This window comes from Carassius carassius, chromosome 31 (assembly GCF_963082965.1).
Source record: "Carassius carassius chromosome 31, fCarCar2.1, whole genome shotgun sequence".
NCBI lineage: Eukaryota > Metazoa > Chordata > Actinopteri > Cypriniformes > Cyprinidae > Carassius > Carassius carassius.
In genome coordinates this window covers 2,768,979-2,787,757 of record NC_081785.1, presented here as the reverse complement: position 1 = coordinate 2,787,757, position 18,779 = coordinate 2,768,979, and the positions used below count along the sequence as shown (strand labels likewise).

Below are 18,779 nucleotides of genomic sequence, written 5' to 3'. Positions count from 1 at the left end.
CACCTTGAAGTGCTGCAGCTGTTTGGTGGCCTGCGGGTCGTGTTGTGGGTCATCAGCATCTTGAGTACCGCTCTCACATTGTTGTGCGTCTGGTCTGAGATTCAGATTGAAGATGAAGAGCTCAGTGTCTCTCAGCCAGCTCTTTAACTCCTTTATCCGGCTCTCCAGCTGGGTCACCATTCTACTGGTGTCTGGAGACAGAAGTTCACGCTGACTCTGCTGGCCCACACTGGGCTCCACATGCTCCGCCAGGATTTTCTGATTGGACACAAACAGTGATGTCACACAAGAGTCCATAAAGACAAACAAAAAACAAACATGACTGGTTATCCCAATTCACCATAGTTTTACTATAGTAACACCAACTGTCATGAAAATGGCATTTTGATTAAAATAGTATAGATTCAGACTAAATCTTATAGGGGTCTTGTAAAAAAAAATTAAGTTCTTATATACATATACAAACTGTATGATACCAAAAAAATTAATAAAACAATAACAATAATATAATATATAATATAATAAAGATTATTGAAATATTACATGTTACAAAAATATATAAAAAAAATATAAAAAGCCTAAAACAATGAAATAATAAAAATTATATACTTTTTTTTTTAACAATACAAATAAAAAATATGAAATACAATAAAACAACACAAAAAAGGAATAAAAACATTAAAAAATAAAAAATACAATTAAATAAAATGTTAGTAAATAATAAAATGTTAGTAGTAATGTTAGAGTGCTTACAACTATTAACCGCTTTTATAGAAATCACTGTCACATTTACATATTCATGGCTTTGAGGTCCATGATTTTATGGTCTTTTCACAAACACATTTAAACTTTGATGAATATTCATCCAGGAAATGTTGACCCACAAAACATACAAACAAATTAAAGACAAAATGCATTCGTGCACAAGGCTTACTGAAATGTATGAGACTGCTTTACACGTGAACAGCGATTAACCCCTATTATTTGTGTTTAATTAAGAAGTGAGATGTGGTGATGATTGCCATTTCCACCCGGCTGCTGTACGCCTGAAGTGTCTGATAACAGGCTGTTTCATCTGATGAGACTGAAGGGGTTAAAATCTCATCGCACAAAGTGGCATTTTAGAGCAACATTCAAATGTTTGTTGAATAGCAAACAATCAGTCGCAAAAAACACACAGATGATTTCCGAAATGGGCTCTGCTGAACAATTTTCCCCGAGTGACAGCAAGAGAAGCGAGAACCATGCTGAGCTGCAGTCTGCCTCTGCACGAGTGTGTGTGTTTGTGCGCCACTGTTTCTTTGTGTGTATTTCCACCTGCCTGGCAAATGCGCTTTTTAGAGACAGGTTGAACCTTGTATACTGAGATGGCAATTGCAAACACAATACACACCATTATCCAATTAATACACACAGTGGCTGCTGTAATTGTTCTTTCCTTTATGTGATCCGTGTGTTGAGAAGCTGGAATGGAAACAGATGTGATTATGACACTGCAAACAAAGTGGCTATTTCAGCATGTGGCATCAATTAAGTTCTCAGGGTTTGGCCACACACATCCAGCCAGAGCTTCTCTTTATTAACACATCTGTGTTCCTCCCTTGTCAGCACAGTGTTAATAGCAAAGAAAACGAAGGGCTAGATTCAGTGACAGAGGACATTTTAGCTTTAATGTGAAAATGGCTGAAAACAAATATTGAGGTTTTCTGCTGGGCAAAATCAGACCTCATAGTGATTTTATGAGACATTAGAGGTCATAGAGTATGAAAATGTGTTGTTTTTGTTTTGCTGGTCTTTATTTTTACAGAGTCACTTTATACCATTCAATTAGCTCCTGGTGGATAAAATCACACCCCGCATATACTGCTCAGTTTGCATTTTATTTTTTTGTTAGAAAGAAATTACTTTTATTCAGCAAGGATGCTCAAGACCAATCAAAAGTGACAATAAACACATTTATAATGTTACAAAAGACAACTATTTTAAATAAATGTTATTCATAGAATCCTGAAAAAAAGTATGATAGTTTCAATAGCAAAAAATATGAAGCACACAAAGGTTTACAAAACTGATAATAATAAGAAATGTTTATTGAGCGGTCATTTCTGAAGGATTTCATGTGATACTAAAGACTGGAGTAATTTGTCATCACAGGAATAAATTACATTTTAATATATTAAAACAGAAAACAGTTAGTGTTAGTAATAGCCACAATATTATATGTTTGATCAAATAAATGCAGACTTGGTGAGAATGGGACTCATAATAATAATGGGAAATAATAATAATAATGATAATCTTAAATTAGTGTACATTTTGTCTGTTAAATGTCTTGCTTAACTTTAAAATACATAATTTTTTGGAATGGGTAAAATGGATAGCAAATGCTGTTTTATGTTGACTTTACTGCTTTAGACAATATTCTAATATAATGGAAAACCAGGATTTTTTCATGCTTATTTAAACTGCTTACTGAATTGCTTCAACAGACATAAATAAAACAAATGTCAAACTTGGGAAACAAATTAGGAAAACGATGGAATAAGTAGACATACTTATTCCATACCCTTGGAAAGAGCCCTAATGAATGACATCATAATACAAATAGCGATTTACATATAAAAGTATATAGATGCAGTAACAAAAACAGTCTGTTCAATTCAGCGAGTCATAGAGATGATGGAAAATAAAGTTGTTACAAAAGTGTGTAACACAACCTATTCAATTCAATCAACCCACAAAAGTCCAGTTTCATGGACAGAGAGCAGAATCTCTCTACTGTCGCTGTTTATCCCTTTCTCTTTCTATGTCTCTGTCCTTACCACTCATCTGAATACAGATGATTTGACGGGCATCAGTGGAATCCAGATATAGCCATTGTTTTCTCTGAGTAACAAATGTCTCGGTGGGAAGTGCAGTCAATGCCCTTGGAGGGTCACGCGGCACAAAAACAGGAATTTATTGCCACTTTATTTTGTTCGGGAACAGTTTGCAATCATAAATTCTTCATAAGCAGTATACTTCAGAGAATGGTCTGTCTTCATAAATATATACGACAGGGGACATCAATTTCATTTAATTCACAATTTGTGTCAGCACAGCAGATGCCAATGGCTGACTTGATAGGCTTGTTTAATATGCAATTGAGACAGCATAATGCGCGGTGCAGGGAGCAGCGGCGCTCAGACTGAACTCAACGCACCGCTGACGCCTTATTCCTGTCGCACGTGCCCTAACGAAACGCCACTCACCGCACACACTCACGCCAGTCAGAAAGTTTGCCGTGGCCAAGCGCCGGTGAATATTCCTTTTCTGGATAATTCTAATTAATGCTTGATTGCGACCGGGAGGGAAGAAGTGAGTTGTTTGACACTTCGAAACTCTCCGTATAAATTCATGTTTCAGATCAAAGGCTGTTATGCTAATCTTGAGGAGCACTGCAGATGCATATCCACGTGGGTGTATGTGTTTACTCTTTATTAGTGAAGATAAATTATTTAGCATCATACCACTGTGAAGAGCTGTGAAACTAGAAGTAGTAAAACTTGTGATTGTCTTGCTGGAAAATGCTGCTAAAAGTAGATTCTGATGAAGAAGCTGGTTATTTATGATCATTAGATGGTCTAAGCTAGTTAAGGAGGTTAATCAGTTTTACTACGAGTCATTTAGAGCTCGTGGTATAAAGATTTTAGTAATGTTTTTGAAAGAAGACTCTGATATTCCCCAATGGCGGTAATTATTTGAAAAAAAAAAATATATAGTAAAAATTGTAAGATTGTGAGCACCATGATTATTTGTTTGTATTCTTTGATGAGCTTTTCAACTTGTCCATTTCAGTGCATTTTTAGCACTCACACAGAAATGTTCTATGCATATTGTTTTGATAAAGCACTGACAAAATGTTTCATTCATCCAGTTAAAAGAAGGATGTAGGGTAATGATTCACATTTATATTTTTAACTTGAGCCAACGAAAATGTAAATAACTTGCCCTAAATTAAGATGCCAAAAGCAAAGTTGGGTAACGCTTTATTTTAGTGTATCCTTGTTACACATGTTACATATAATTACTATTATAAAAACAATTATTTATGCATAATTACATGCAAGTAACCCTAAGCCAAACCCTAATCCTAACCCTTACCATATAGTAAGTACATGTAGTTAATTAATATAACTCAGTAATTAAATGTATAATTACACAATAACAAGGAAACTTAAAATATTTTTAAAACCAAATATCTGAAAGGGCATTAAGATATCTCTAATATTTCTTGAGTTACAGGCATGCAAACTATGGAGAAAAACTTGAAAAGTGCTCTTTCCCCATTTGTGAATGGTTACCATTGGCACATAATGCAACAAATATTGCTAAAGTCAACAGATTTTACTAACAGACCTACCAATCTCTGTGAAAAACACAACATTATGATGCTGCCATCTTCCTGAAGTCATTTTTATCCCCCTGTAATTTGGCTCTGAATCTCAGATGAAAATGACCTTTTTGACCCCCCCTCTATAAAATTGTGGATTACTCAGTAAATATTCATCCATGACATTTAGGATTTTGGCTTTCATCACTATACATGTTCATCTTTCTTCAGAAAAAAAAATATTAGCAAAATAAAAAAAAACTGAGCTGGAAAGGTTTTTGAAATTTGGTTGATTTAACATTGAATGATCCAAATGTAATTTATCCTCACTGAATATAGTCATTTATTCTTTAAGACATTTCTTACAAAAATCTTTCTCACTCCCAATCTCTTCAACAGAAACATTATTGGAGAAAATACTATTTCAGTCTTGCTACTTCAAAATGTTACATTCAATTCAAATCAATTCAATGTGTTGCTTAAAATGTCTTTATAATAGTTTACATTTACTAACAATTTAGTTTTTAGATCATTTTTTCCCCCAGTGTATGCATGCAAGCCTCTTTGGATTAACGTGCTGAATGAGTTGGATTATATCCAGTAAGGAAGTAGTTTATACAAGTGCATGGCTTAAAATAGAAGAAACGCTAACGTAACTAAGCAGAAACATAAGAGAGAAATTTTTCATAGTAGTTCAAAAGAGCACTAAAAAGCCTTAGTAAAACAGGGTAGCTTTGACATATATCAATTTGAAGCAAAGGACGCTTTCAAACAAAAGTGTTTTAAGATGTATTTACGCTGCATTTTAATTCTCACAATGTTTTCCCAACTTTTTCTTGCATTCTCATCCTCTTTTCTCCTCCAAATCTTCCCAACCCACCCGCTTCCTCTCATCTCAGTGGGGTGCTCAGGATCAAGGAGAGATCAGTCTCAAGGTGTGACACTCACCTGTGTTTGAGGAAGCACTTTCTTTCCACAAAGGGACCCCTGACTGACGTGACGCTCTGGGTTCTTAATAGCGATTTTCCCAAACAAGACTCTAAAGTTTCATAACTCCTTTGTTGCATTCGAAAAAACATGTCATGTTCATTTAGAAGGCTGAACAGAGAGAGACCAACCTCGAGTTGATCCCATTTGCTCCTGAGGGCCGTCAGCCGCTGGTCAAAGTCAGCAGGAAGCTCAGTGCCGCTCCTCTTCAGAGATTCAGACCAGCCCAGAAGCTGTGTCTTCTTAGGAAGCCACATGGACATCTCAACACTGTTCCCCTTCAGAAACAAAACAGCAGTCAGAGCGTGAGAAAAGCACAAGCAGCACTGTAAGAATGCTTTTAAGTACAACTAAATCACAATCCTTTTAGAAAAGTCCTGCATATTTTGTATTTGATCAAAAATATGAATTTTTAAAATAACTATTTCTGTTTTAATTTAATGACACATGATCCTTCATAAATCATTCTAATTTCACAAACATTCATTTCGAAACATGTCTTCTCAATGTTGAAAACCATGATATTTTTTATATCTTGATATTGAACCATGATTTTTTATATATTTTATGATTAAAGGATTCTTTGATAAATAGAAAGCATTTATTGGAAATTAAAATCTTTTGTAACCTTATAAATGTCTTTACTGTCACTGTTTTTTTTTATCCATTTAATGCATCATTGCTGAAAAAAGTATTAATTAGCACTTTGAAGTATAAATTCCTTTAAAAAAAATAACAACAGTGTATAAATATTTAGTTGAAATTTTATAATATCTCCCATCAAAAACATGGTGCATGTTTTTTTATGTCAATTTCTTTTCTTCTAAATCTTGCAATTTCTCATATGTCACCTCAGTGGTCATGTATGATAATTATCTGCCCTTCAGCTCATGTCTAATGGGATAACAGACTGTATTAGGTCACTCCACGCTTTGCACACTGGTTGAGCAGAATTGTGACATTTCTGTTTGAATGCTGGACTAACAGACAGTAAAAGATGAAAGTGATGCTATTCAACACCTTTTTCAGTTAATTTCTCTCTTCCTCTCTCTGCCACCCCCCACCCCCCAATTTCATTTTCTGCATCAATAGCTGCTTGATTCTAGTTTTCGGTTGTCATTTATCATTATGGCGGATGCACATTTAAATATTTAAATGTGCGGTTTTCCCCCCATTCCTCGCTGTCATCTGGCCAGTGTTCATTTTTCACTGTCGTTTGTTTTGATGGAGATGGTATCACACATCCTTTTAAATCATTCAACCCTTTAAGTTTTTAATAGTGGCCGGCAAACTAAAGCCGCTCCTCTTTAAAGCAAAGGGGATTACACAATTTGTTTGTTGACAGCAAATATTGATTTTAAGAAATGGCAGGTTATTGATGGAAAATGCAGATGGAGGGAAAGATAGCCTGAGTAATTAGAATGCCGGAGCGATGAGAAGTTGAAGCATCATGCTAACCTTAGCTACGTGCATGGCTGACTTTTGGCCCTTGAGTCACTTTCACCGTTGCAACCTTGATAGGGTGATTTGCATTCTTAACCCAAGGAGCTCGGGCCTGAAAACTTTATAGTCAACTTTCTAATTGACGGTGAAAGAAAAACATATTCTAGGGCCAAAGAATGCCACCGAGGTGGAGGTTTGACAGAAATACATGATTCTGGCATTGCTCCGTTAACCCTGGTGAGCACAAAAACTGATGAAAGTTTGTTTTTAAAAGCAGGTTATCAGTGCACAAAAGGACACAACTTACAAACTTCATTATAGTAATGCTAAAAAAAAAAAAATCATTTTTTTTAATGAAAATGTTAAATTCATACCAAAAACAAGCCATCCACTTCAATGTCTAACAACATATTTTATAATTTTTGGTTGATTTGTATATATATACTGTATGTGACCCTGGACCACAAAACCAGTTTTAAGAGTAAATTTTTTTAAATTGAGATTTATACATCATCTGAAAGCTGAATAAATAAGCTTTCCATTGATTTATGGTTTGTTAGGATCGGACAATATTTGCCCGAGATACAACTATTTGAAAATCTGGAATCTGAGGGTCCAAAAAAAAAATATATAGTGAGAAAATCACCTTTAAAGTTGTTCAAATGAATTCTAAGCAATTCATATTACCAATCAAAAATTATGTTTTTATATATTTACGTTAGTAAATTAACAAAATATCTTCATGGAATATGAGCTTTAACCTAATGATTTTTGGCATAAGAGAAAAATCGATCATTTTGACCCATACAATGTTTTTTTTGACTATTGCTAAAAGTATACCCCAGCCACTTAAGACTGGTTTTGTGCTCCAGGGTCACATATAAACTATTACTGTTTTGTATACAATTTTTATAATATTATTTACAGTAAAACTGACTAAAATTATGTTAATGACGAATGTGAACATGACTTATTGACTAAATTTAAAGCCTGTTTTTGTTTTGTTCATAGTTTTTGTATTTTGACCAAAATATTTCTCAAATTTACTACAATAACTAAATTTTTTCTAAAGAAAACTATTAAATCATACCAAACAGACAATCCACTTTAAAGTTTATAAACATTATGGTAACTACTGTACAAACCCGATTCCAATAAAGTTGTGAAAAAATTGTGAATAAAAACAGAATGCGGTGATGTGGAAGTTTCAAATTTCAATATTTTATTCAGAATACAACATAGATGACATATCAAATGTTAAAACTGAGAAAATTTATAATTTTAAGAAAAAAATAAGTTGATCTTAAATTTCATGACATCAACATATCTCGAAAAAGTTGGGACAAGGCCATGTTTACCAGTGTGTGCATCCCCTCTGCAAACGTTTGGGGACTGAGGAGACAAGTTGCTCAAGTTTAGGAATAGGAATGTTGTCCCATTCTTGTCTAATACAGGCTTCTAGTTGCTCAACTGTCTTATTTGTCGCATCTTCCTCTTTATGATGCGCCAAATGTTTTCTATGGGTGAAAGATCTGGACTGCAGGCTGGCCATTTCAGTACCCCGATCCTTCTTCTACGCAGCCATGATGTTGTAATTGATGCAGTATGTGGTCTGGCATTGTCATGTTGGAAAATGCAAGGTCTTCCCTGAAAGAGACGACATCTGGATGGGAGCATATGTTGTTCTAGAACTTGGATATAACTTTCAGCATTGATGGAGCCTTTCCAGATGTGTAAGCTGCCCATGCCACATGCACTCATGCAACCCCAAACCATCAGAGATGCAGGCTTCTGAACGGAGCGCTGATAACAACTTGGGTTGTCCTTGTCCTCTTTAGTCCGGATGACATGGCGTCCTAGTTTTTCAAAAAGAACTTCAAATTTTGATTCGTCTGACCACAGAACTGTCCAACCACTTTGCCACAGTCCATTTTAAATGAGCCTTGGCCCAGAGAAAACACCTGTGCTTCTGGATCATGTTCAGATGTGACTTCTTTTTTGACCTATAGAGTTTTAGCCGGCAACGGCGAATGGCACGGTGAACTGTATTCACCGACAATGTTTTCTGGAAGTATTCATGAGCACACGTTGTGATTTCCATTACAGTAGCATTCCTGTATGTGATGCAGTGCCATCTAAGGGCCCGAAGATCACGGGCATCCATTATGGTTTTCCGGCCTTGACCCTTACGCACAGAGATTGTTCCAGATTCTCTGAATCTTTGGGTGATATTATGCACTGTAGATGATGATAACTTCAAACTCTTTGCAATTTTTCTCTGAGAAACTCCTTTCTGATATTCCTCCACTAATTTTCGCTGCAGCATTGGGGGAATTGGTGATCCTCTGCCCTTCTTGACTTCTGAGAGACACTGCCACTCTGAGAGCCTCTTTTTATACCCAATCATGTTGCAAATTGACCTAATAAGTTGCAAATTGGTCCTCCGGCTGTTTCTTATATGTACATTTAACTTTTCCGGCCTTTTATTGCTACCTGTCCCAATTTTTTTTGAATGTGTTGCTCTCATGAAATCCAAAATGAGCCAATATTTGGCATGACATTTCAAAATGTCTCACTTTCAACATTTGATATGTTATCTATATTCTATTTTGAATAAAATAAATGTTTATGAGATTTGTAAATTATTCCATTCCTTTTTTTACTCACAACTTGTATAGTGTCCCAACTTTTTTGGAATCTGGTTTGTACATAGTTTGTTCATATTTTGACATTAAGTTTATATATTATACACACACAAATATATATATATATATATATATATATATATATATATATATATATATATATATATATATATATATATATATATAGTTTTTAGTCATAGTTTTTATCTTTTGATAAAATATCTTTACAATTGCATCAGTATTTTGTATTCATTCATTTTAATCAATTGTACTCCTAATAAAAATGATATCTAATTTTAGTTAACAAAAAAATAACAAAAAGTGCCAAAATATACACCAAATATTCCAAAGTTTCTAAATGAATTAAAACGGGTCTGAACATTAAACAAAAACTTGTGAAAATTGTCCTGAAAGCATTTGATCATCCACCAACTGAAAATCCGTCAAATTATTTCAAATAAGAAAAAAAGGCACATCTCTCCTAAACAAGTTGTAGAATTTGAGACAATTGGTTTAGGAAGAGTTAAGAACTGAAGTCGAGTACCTACTGTATGGTAAGGGGTTTGTTCACATCACTAGTCTTAAACACCATGTCAGGACACCTCTCGAGATCACACGGTGAAAACAGGCAGCTTAATAACTGCAATAGTTAATAACAGCAATAGTGTGAGCAAAGATGGCGGCAAAATAGATGAAATATCAACAGGCCCTTGTAAGTTTAATTTATTTCACATATTAATGAACGTGATTCTGGAAATGTCAGCAAAATGCAGTCACACATGAACACACTTAATGCGATGTCGCAGATTCATCTTATCCATTAAATTAAAAGTTTGTTCAGGCTCCGTAACTTGTTGAGACAACAGAAGTAAGACTCCATGAACTGAGGCAGAGACGGGGCGTATTCAAATCATTTTATGCTAATGTTCACACGTCAGAAGCCAGGCTCCGGCAAAAATGAGAATTCACAAGACACCCTCGGCCTCCCGATGGGACTTCATCTCGATGACGGATTCTGAACCGTCCCTAAATCAAAAAGGAAGTAATAACATCTTTCTTTTGCCCTGAAATGAATCCGCGAAGGGCGAGAAAAAAAAAGTCAATTCTGGGCTTCTGCGATTATCCGCCGAAGCTGCCGTATTAGATGTTTAGCACGAAGGAAAGATATCCATTAGAGAAAAAACTGAATATGCATCAGCCACATAAAAACCTACACTGGAAGCTGATGAGTTACAAATTGACACAGAGGTACAAAATATGGAATTTGATATGCTTTCGTGATACAGAGCTGAATGAAGCTGGGAAAACTGATAATTACTTAATCAGTTTGAGGCCTTTTCATATCTTGCCAGCATCCTTGATGTCTGTAATTCGCTCTAGACGGCTGCTCGGGGAGGGAGGCGCAGAGGAAGCAGTGGAGAGGGGAGGAAGACCGCGCAGAAGAGGCCCATTGATGGAAATCCAGCACAACTGAGGAGCGCCAGCCAAGCTCTCAAAGATGTGTGAGCGCCGGGCTTGAAAGACCAGGAAGTAAAAAGCTACATATTTACTTTAAAAGGAAGAGAAAACGTGCAGCCTCCATTTGGATGTGATTCCTTACTGCTTATGCAAAATAGATGCTGCTTTTCCTCCTTCGTGAAAAATCACTTTGCGATGAAAAAAAGTAGGGGGAAATCTGTTCAATACCATCCGGGAACAAAAGTCCTTGAAACACAGTTAATTGTCACCATGGCGACTAGAAGAATAAGCCATTTTACAGCTGGTATAGAAGGCTTGTATTGAGTCAAGCACTTTTATTTTTTCCGCCCGGCTCTCTTCTCTCTGGTTAAGAACAAGGTGGGCAGTCACGATGGGGTCAGCGAGGGACCCAGGAGAGTTTCCACCAGTCTTTCCAGACCTCAGCTGGCAGGAGGTTCCTTCACCAAATGCACTTCACATTGTCAAAATGCATCGAGTGGCAACAAATTGCACAGACAATGCCATCGTTCATGATGACAAGAAAAGGTAGAGCATTAGAATTTTTTTTTTGTCACAATACCACATAGATGTCAGCCCATGGGACTCTCTTTCTTACCATCATAACAGCATGCAATCTGCAAAACAATATGGAGCATAAAACAGTTTAGAATATTCGCTCTCTCTCCCCTTCGAGCTAAAGACGATGCATTACGCAAGTTTCTACAGTGATAATGAGGGATTCAAAAGATCCATTGAAAAAAGAAAAGCCTGGTCAGTCTAACTGATGTGTACAAATGCTAAGACAGAGCAGCCAGGCCTTTAGCCCTGAAGATTTACAGAAAGAGCTCTCAACAAGCCTTTATGGACTCTCCTTATGGATCTCTAATTGAGTGATTATGTTTTGTTTGGATGAATCTCATAAAGAAAATTCCAGGTCATATTTCAGGCTCACATCTGAGCCTATATAGCCTATATTTCAGCATATATATATATATATATATATATATATATATATATATATATATATATATATATATATATATATATATATATGACATAATATATAATAGGAGTATTTAAAATAATTTTACACAATAAAAAATTATATCAATAAAATAATTAATATATTATAAAATATAAAAACCATTAATACATGCTTAATATTATATATCTCATATATATATAGTATCATATACATTTCTTTAAAAATATTTTTTATATCATATTTCTCATATATATAATATAACATATTATAAATTTCTTTAAAAATAATTTTCTATTTCATTTTAGGGTGAAACATGGCCTGGACATTTCTTTTCCGTTAACTTACTAATAACGCCAAAGTCTTTTTCTACCTCTGATCAGCTGGGAGTTCATGGTTTTTATGTGTTGTTCTTTTTCAGCCTCCTCTTCTGTCCCCTCACAAGGATTGGTAGTGACCCCCATAGGAAGCCCATGCCTAATGCCATTGAACGGCGAACAAAGCCACTATTTATCCGGGGCCCGGGGTCTGGAGCTCAGCTGTGAGTTCAGGGAGGAGGAGTTCTCATGGAAAGATACTCACACCCCATCCCTCTCTACTCTGAGCATGGCATTTTTCTTCTCTAGACAAACATAGGAAACAATGCAATCAGCCAAGAACTTTGGGCTTTAAGAGCCAAGAGAGTCCTAAGATCTGTTCAGCTCTGCTCAGCCTGGCTGTAATCTAAAGTGATGGTGCCAGAATTCATAGAGCTACTGTGCTCACAGCACAGGAAACTTACTGCTTAGAGAGCTCCGGGGACTTAAAGGGTAAGATCCCCCAAAAATCAAAGTCCTGTCATCATTTATTCACACTCAAAATCTTTCGAAAAGGAGACATTTTGCAGAATGTCCAAGCCACGGTTTTGCATGCAATGAAAGTGGAAGATTTGAACTGAAATCATATATTTACCATAAAAATCTGTATGACTCTGTATACTTTATATTCTTCAACTTATGAAACCAAATTAAAGTTTTATGTTAGAAACAGACTGAGTCATCATTGACTGATAATCTTCCATTTTAGGGTTTTTATCATGCTTTGGAATTTAAAATTACTGTTCACTTTTAATGTATGGAAAGCTGTGTGTACAGGAAAAACACTCATAAATTATGCAAAACATCTCCTTTAATGTTTCAAGTAGGGGAAAAAATTATATGGGTTTGGAAACAACAAGTGAGTGAGTAATTTATGACTTTTGAACAATTCAATTGATGGTGCGAGATCTACAAACAGAAGTTAGTTAGAAACCCTGCTCCATCGGCAGAGCTTATAAAAGTAAATAGGTGTGAACGTGACAGATATTCCAACTTCGCAAGTAATTTTCCATGTAAATTAATGGCTGTTCAGCTCAATGGGTATAAATTTGCAACCTTCAAAAAAGAGAGGGAAAATTAAAATGTGCAATGTCATTTAAAATTGGCAGAACTGGCCGAGAAAATTACATTTGAGAAATCGAATCGCTTGCTTTCTTCTAGCTTATTCCATTTGCATTAACTGAAAATCATATTACACAGGCCATGCATTGTTAATTGGGGCCTATATTGCATTATCCCCATATAAATCAAATGACAAATATTAAAATGAATAGCAAATTCACTAATAGCGAATCATAAGACAATCTTTTTTAAGTATCTCTCATTAATAATTTAATTCCAATTATATCTGTAGTGCAGAATGAGCCTTTTCATTCTGGATTTTTTTTAAAAGTCTGCTTTTGACTGATGTGGTAATAATGGAGATATATTTGGATCAAAAACCAGGGACTAAGAAAGAGAGAGAGAGATGGAGAGAGAGAGAGAGAGAGAGAGAGAGAGAGAGAGAGAGAGAGAGAGCTTTGGCTCAACAGCTCATGAAAAAGTAAATCATCTCTACAACAAATGCTGCAGTTCTCCACTGTGAGACAGAACAAGAAAATAAAAGCACCAAAAAGAACAAACAGAGGTTGCTCTTTCAAATCTCTGGAAATGGAATTAAAAAACTCTTAAATTTCAACTTAATCTCAGACATCTCTGCTAAAATTCTTGGGGAAATATAAAGAAAAATTAGACAACTGTTGACTATTAAGATCTTGCTTAAATCTTTTAAAGCGATTACTGGGGTGGTTTTCTAAGGACCAAAATCTAAAAAGTAGAAAACTTCCAAAAAGTCCATTAGCTCTCCATTTAATCTTCAGTCTAGGAAAAACAACTGAGAAGGTGGTCCCATTACTGAAAAAATCCCATAGACCAATACTGAAGGAAGGACTCAATTACATATAGCTAGCAGCAATACAGCGACACCCTGGCAATGATCCATGACAACCAAACATCTTCACAGCAAGAGTTGAATGGAAAAGCACAACTCACTTTTCTCCAGAATATTCAAGTATCTCAGAAGTTTCTCTTAAAATATATTGGGAGACATACAGAGATTAAATGAGTCAAAAGTTGACAAAGTAAGAGTCTAAAGTTTATTTAAGCCTATTGCTTTCTAGGGGAAACAATTGAGATATAAAGATGATCTCAGTCATGTCCCAATCATATATAGAGACCAAAATATCATAGAAAGTTGAGCTAACAGGCAACAACCAAATCCCTAGCAATGAGCCGCAACACCCAAAAATCTTGCTAGTGAGTGCTGCATAGAAAAGTACCACTCACTATTCTTCAGACAGTTTGAGTATCATCTCAGATGTTTCAAAACAAAACAGACACAAAATGAGATAATATCCGACATACAGTAATATTCTACTAAGTGAAAATCTTACTAGAGTTCAGCGCTCTTTGAGATAATAACTGAGATATAAAGATCTCATCTCATTAGTAAAAAGAGACTCAACCATATATACGTAGACACTGGAATATCATAGAGACTTGGGCTAGTAGGCCGCCACCAAATGTCCACCAAGAAACCCCAAAGTCCTGACAATGACCTACAACAAGCAAACATCTTCACAGCAGCAAGTTTTGAATGAAAACTGCTTTCTAGGAGGATCACCCCGTGTCCTGTATTACAGCTAGCACAGGGCTGCAGTCGTGGGAGCGAGGAGTTAAAATCTGTGTGTCGGGCAGCAGCTCTGGCAGGGTCCCATTCTGAGCAGGAAGAAGCGTTTCAGTTGAGCCGAATGAAAGAAGCAGTTGGAGAATAGCGGCAATCGTTTAATGCAGATGACCTCTGACAGACCCTGAGTCCGAGCGGGAATTTGCATGGGGTCTGGACGAGGAGGAACAATGTAGCCTAAATGCTAGACAATCTTTATTCTAATGAAGTGGGTGTCAAGGTCAGTGTAAAAGCCTAATGATGAATGGTACAGCGCAGGACGCACACACTGTAGTCCTCTCACATTAATTGTGCAGAGTTGGACGCTCAGTACTCAAGGAAGTCCAGGGTGGGTTTAGCACGGTGGGTTCTGGGAAGGGCTGGGGGAGAGGATCTGGGAAAATACAGGGTAATAAGACACCATCCCATGTGTACAGGTGTGTGAATGAACAGGTTAAGACTGGCAGAAAACACAAAAATTAAAATAGTTCTAAAGAGCTGCTGCAGGAATATATTCATATACAGGAAGTGATTTAGTAGAACATGTAGAACAGACTACAATAACCTACACTCATGCTCTGATACAGCCTAAGAATTACATTTCTTTTCAAAATATAATATAATATAATATAATATATATAGAAAAATATGTCATATATAGCAGATAGCGCAGAACATGAGGGCAAGATCACGAGCTGTAATGATGGACAGAGTACACTCGTTTAATGCCCCATCTCTCCATTCCTCAGGGGACTGTACAACTGTTTCTTGAGACTCTCTCCAAACAGCAGGTGAGGCAGGAATCCCCTAAGGCTTTCCACAATGCTGAAGCCAGAGAACATCACACACACACACAAGTCAAGACAGATTTTCTCTGAGCTTCACCACTGCAGATCACTAAGGCTTCAAGACTCCTTCCTGACCCCTTTTGAGGGCGGTCTTGTACTCTCAATCTCGGGTCATCTGCCAGAGGTCAAGCGTTGAAGGATTTGTTCCTGATATCACATGTATGTCTATTCATTGTGTATGTGCGTTTATGTGGACTATGTAACAATTAAGACCTGCCAAGCACCAAGGATGATAACTATAATGATAAAGATAGAATTTTAAAAATCATTCTAAATATAAAATTGTAGTCCACACCACAACTGTGACAATAACACAGAGGAACAATATCGTTGGAATCATTTTTGAACTGATGAGCGATAAAACATTGACAGCCAATCAGAGTCTGTCCTGCATTAAAGAGGATGGATTCTGATTGGCTGTCAATTAGAATCTGGCATTTAAAGCAGCAGACGTCAGAAATGCACTACAAGCTTATAACAAACAGAACATTATTGTGCAGTTGGTGTGGATGCTAATATAGTCATCGTTATTCCTATCTTTATAGTTATCATTCTTGGTTAGAATGTTGGCTTATCTGCAATATGTTCTTAAAATGTTACCTGACAAATGTTAGACTGATATTAACAGATGTTTTTTAAACTACTAAGACATAAATTGTATATTAATCTGCTCCTTTAACAACAATTCAAGATGATGTACACAAATAACATGTCTAAAATAGAATAGTATTCTTTATGGATGGATCCTGGGATGTATAAACAGTACCATTAAAACGTTTGGGGTCTGTAAGCTATTTTATGCTCACAAGATTGCATTTATTTGGTCAAAAATTAAACAGTAATATTATGAAATATTATTAAAATAACCAATTTATATATCTGCCTATATATATATATATATATATATATATATATATATATATATATATATATATATATATATAAAGCTGGATTGTCAGCATCATTACTCCAATCTTTAGTGTCACAGATCCTTTAAAAATCATTCTAATATGCTGATCTGATGCTTGAGAAACATTATGTTGAAAACAGTTGTGCTGCTTCATATTTTTGTGGAAACCATCATTTTCTTTCAGGATTCTTTAATCAATAGAAAGTTCCAAGTTCACAGCATTTGAAACAGAAATCTTTTGTAACATTATAAATGCATTTACTGTCCCTTTTGATTAATTTATGAATCCTTGCTGAATATGTATTATTTCTTAGTATTAATTAAAGTATTAATTTTCAAAAAACTTACTGACCCCAAACTTTTCATATATATTCCACATTGACACTGATTGATTGACAGAAATTGTGTAAATCCAGCCAATCAGATTAGAGGTTAAAGGCAGAAGGCTCTTGCCGTTTTGTCTTAAGGAGTGCAGAAGATGAACACAACAAATGTATAAAGCATGTCTCTGAGCATGTCATCTATGTGGTTGTGTATTACAGTCTGTAAACATATTTAGGCATGTTTGTGTGTGCGTTCCTCTCGCTGAGAGCTCACTGAGGGAGAAAAACACACAAACCCAGCCAAGCCGCAGTAAGAGACGAGCACATAAAGTGGAAACAGAGAGGGTTGTTTTTTTTCTGAAGAGTTGTCCGTTGCTGTGGAGGTCCATCCAGCATCCTGGAGCAACGCCAGCAAAACAACAGGGAAGAAAGACAACAACACCACGCTCTGCCAAACGTCCAGTACGGAGAACAACTCCGGCATTACATCACTGCATTAAAATGCCATTATATGCCTTCTATCGAAAGGGAACAGTCAAACGCACATAAAGACATACTTTAGTGTATTTTCAAACACTGCATCACTGCATACTCACGCTCGCTCCCTTGCCCCTCTCATCTAGTCTCCCATAGTCTTAATGCCTCGGGACTATTTGCCCACAATTAGAGCACCACCCCCGTCCTGCCCCTCTCTGCTTTCAACTCTTATGAGTAAACTTTCCCAAAGCCCCACAGTGCGTTCTTCAAGGCAAAAATGCTAATACTGCTTTCCTACTGCCTAGCTACTGGAAAATGGTCTTCAAGAGAGCACGGATGAGTGTGAGCGTGTATCTGCGTGTGTGTGTGTGTGTGTGTGTGTGTGTGTGTGTGTGTGTGTGTGTGTGTGTGTGTGACAGACATAAGGACATAAGCCACTGGGAGATTTCAGTGTGTTGCAGAAGAACTCCAGCCTGCAAACAGACACACATGAACAAATAGACACATGCTTACAAATACTGGAGAACTGGTTTGAAACTAACTCAAAAAGTCTCCCATCCACTACCATGTAAGTACCAAGGTATTACCATAGTTTTTGGACATGTGACCAAGGTAAGATAAAGTTTAGCTTTGCTTTTTATTTTTTGTAACATATATCATAATGGTAACACCATGTTTTTACTTATGTATCATGATAATTATAGTGTTCCTGTAGCTCAAGTGGTAGAGCATTGCGTTAACAAGCACAAGGTTGGGGGTTCGATTCCCTGGGAACACATGATAGGTAAAAATTGATAGCCTGAATGCACTAAGTCGTTTTGGATAAAAGCGTCTGCTAAATGCATAAATTTAATAATGCATGTTTTGGGACAATACCATGGTAATACCATGTTTCTGGACATCTTCCCAGTTTTATTTATATAGAAATACACACACAGAGAACATGATAATACCATAGTATTTGTCCACAACCACACATTATCATGATATTACATTACACATGATTTCTAAGCATGTTCATACACAAATATATATATATATATATATATGTATTGTACTTGTATGTATGTAATTTTAATATACTGAGAGTTTTTTTTCCATAACATATACCATGGTACAGTAGCCTGTAAATATCAAGATACATTAATAAAAGAATAATTCAAATAAATCCATTTACCATCTAATTACAAACACTAGTGGATTTCTGTAAGGGAAACGCATTTTAATCAGACTACAGTATAACCTCTGACCTCAGATCTATGCATTTTAACTAA

At 36.0% G+C, this 18,779-nt stretch overlaps 1 protein-coding gene across 2 annotated transcripts in view; it reads right to left on the bottom strand.

Moving 5' to 3' along the window:
* LOC132111333 (A-kinase anchor protein 6-like) overlaps positions 1-18,779 on the bottom strand; it is a 117,218-nt gene that overhangs the window by 18,329 nt on the left and 80,110 nt on the right. For both annotated transcript variants that reach the window (XM_059518540.1, XM_059518542.1), the window contains exons 10-11: positions 5,491-5,637; positions 4-258 (exon numbers count right to left, since the gene is read on the bottom strand). In XM_059518540.1, the coding sequence (XP_059374523.1) occupies positions 4-258; positions 5,491-5,637 (402 nt within the window). The remainder of the gene's footprint in view (positions 1-3; positions 259-5,490; positions 5,638-18,779) is intronic.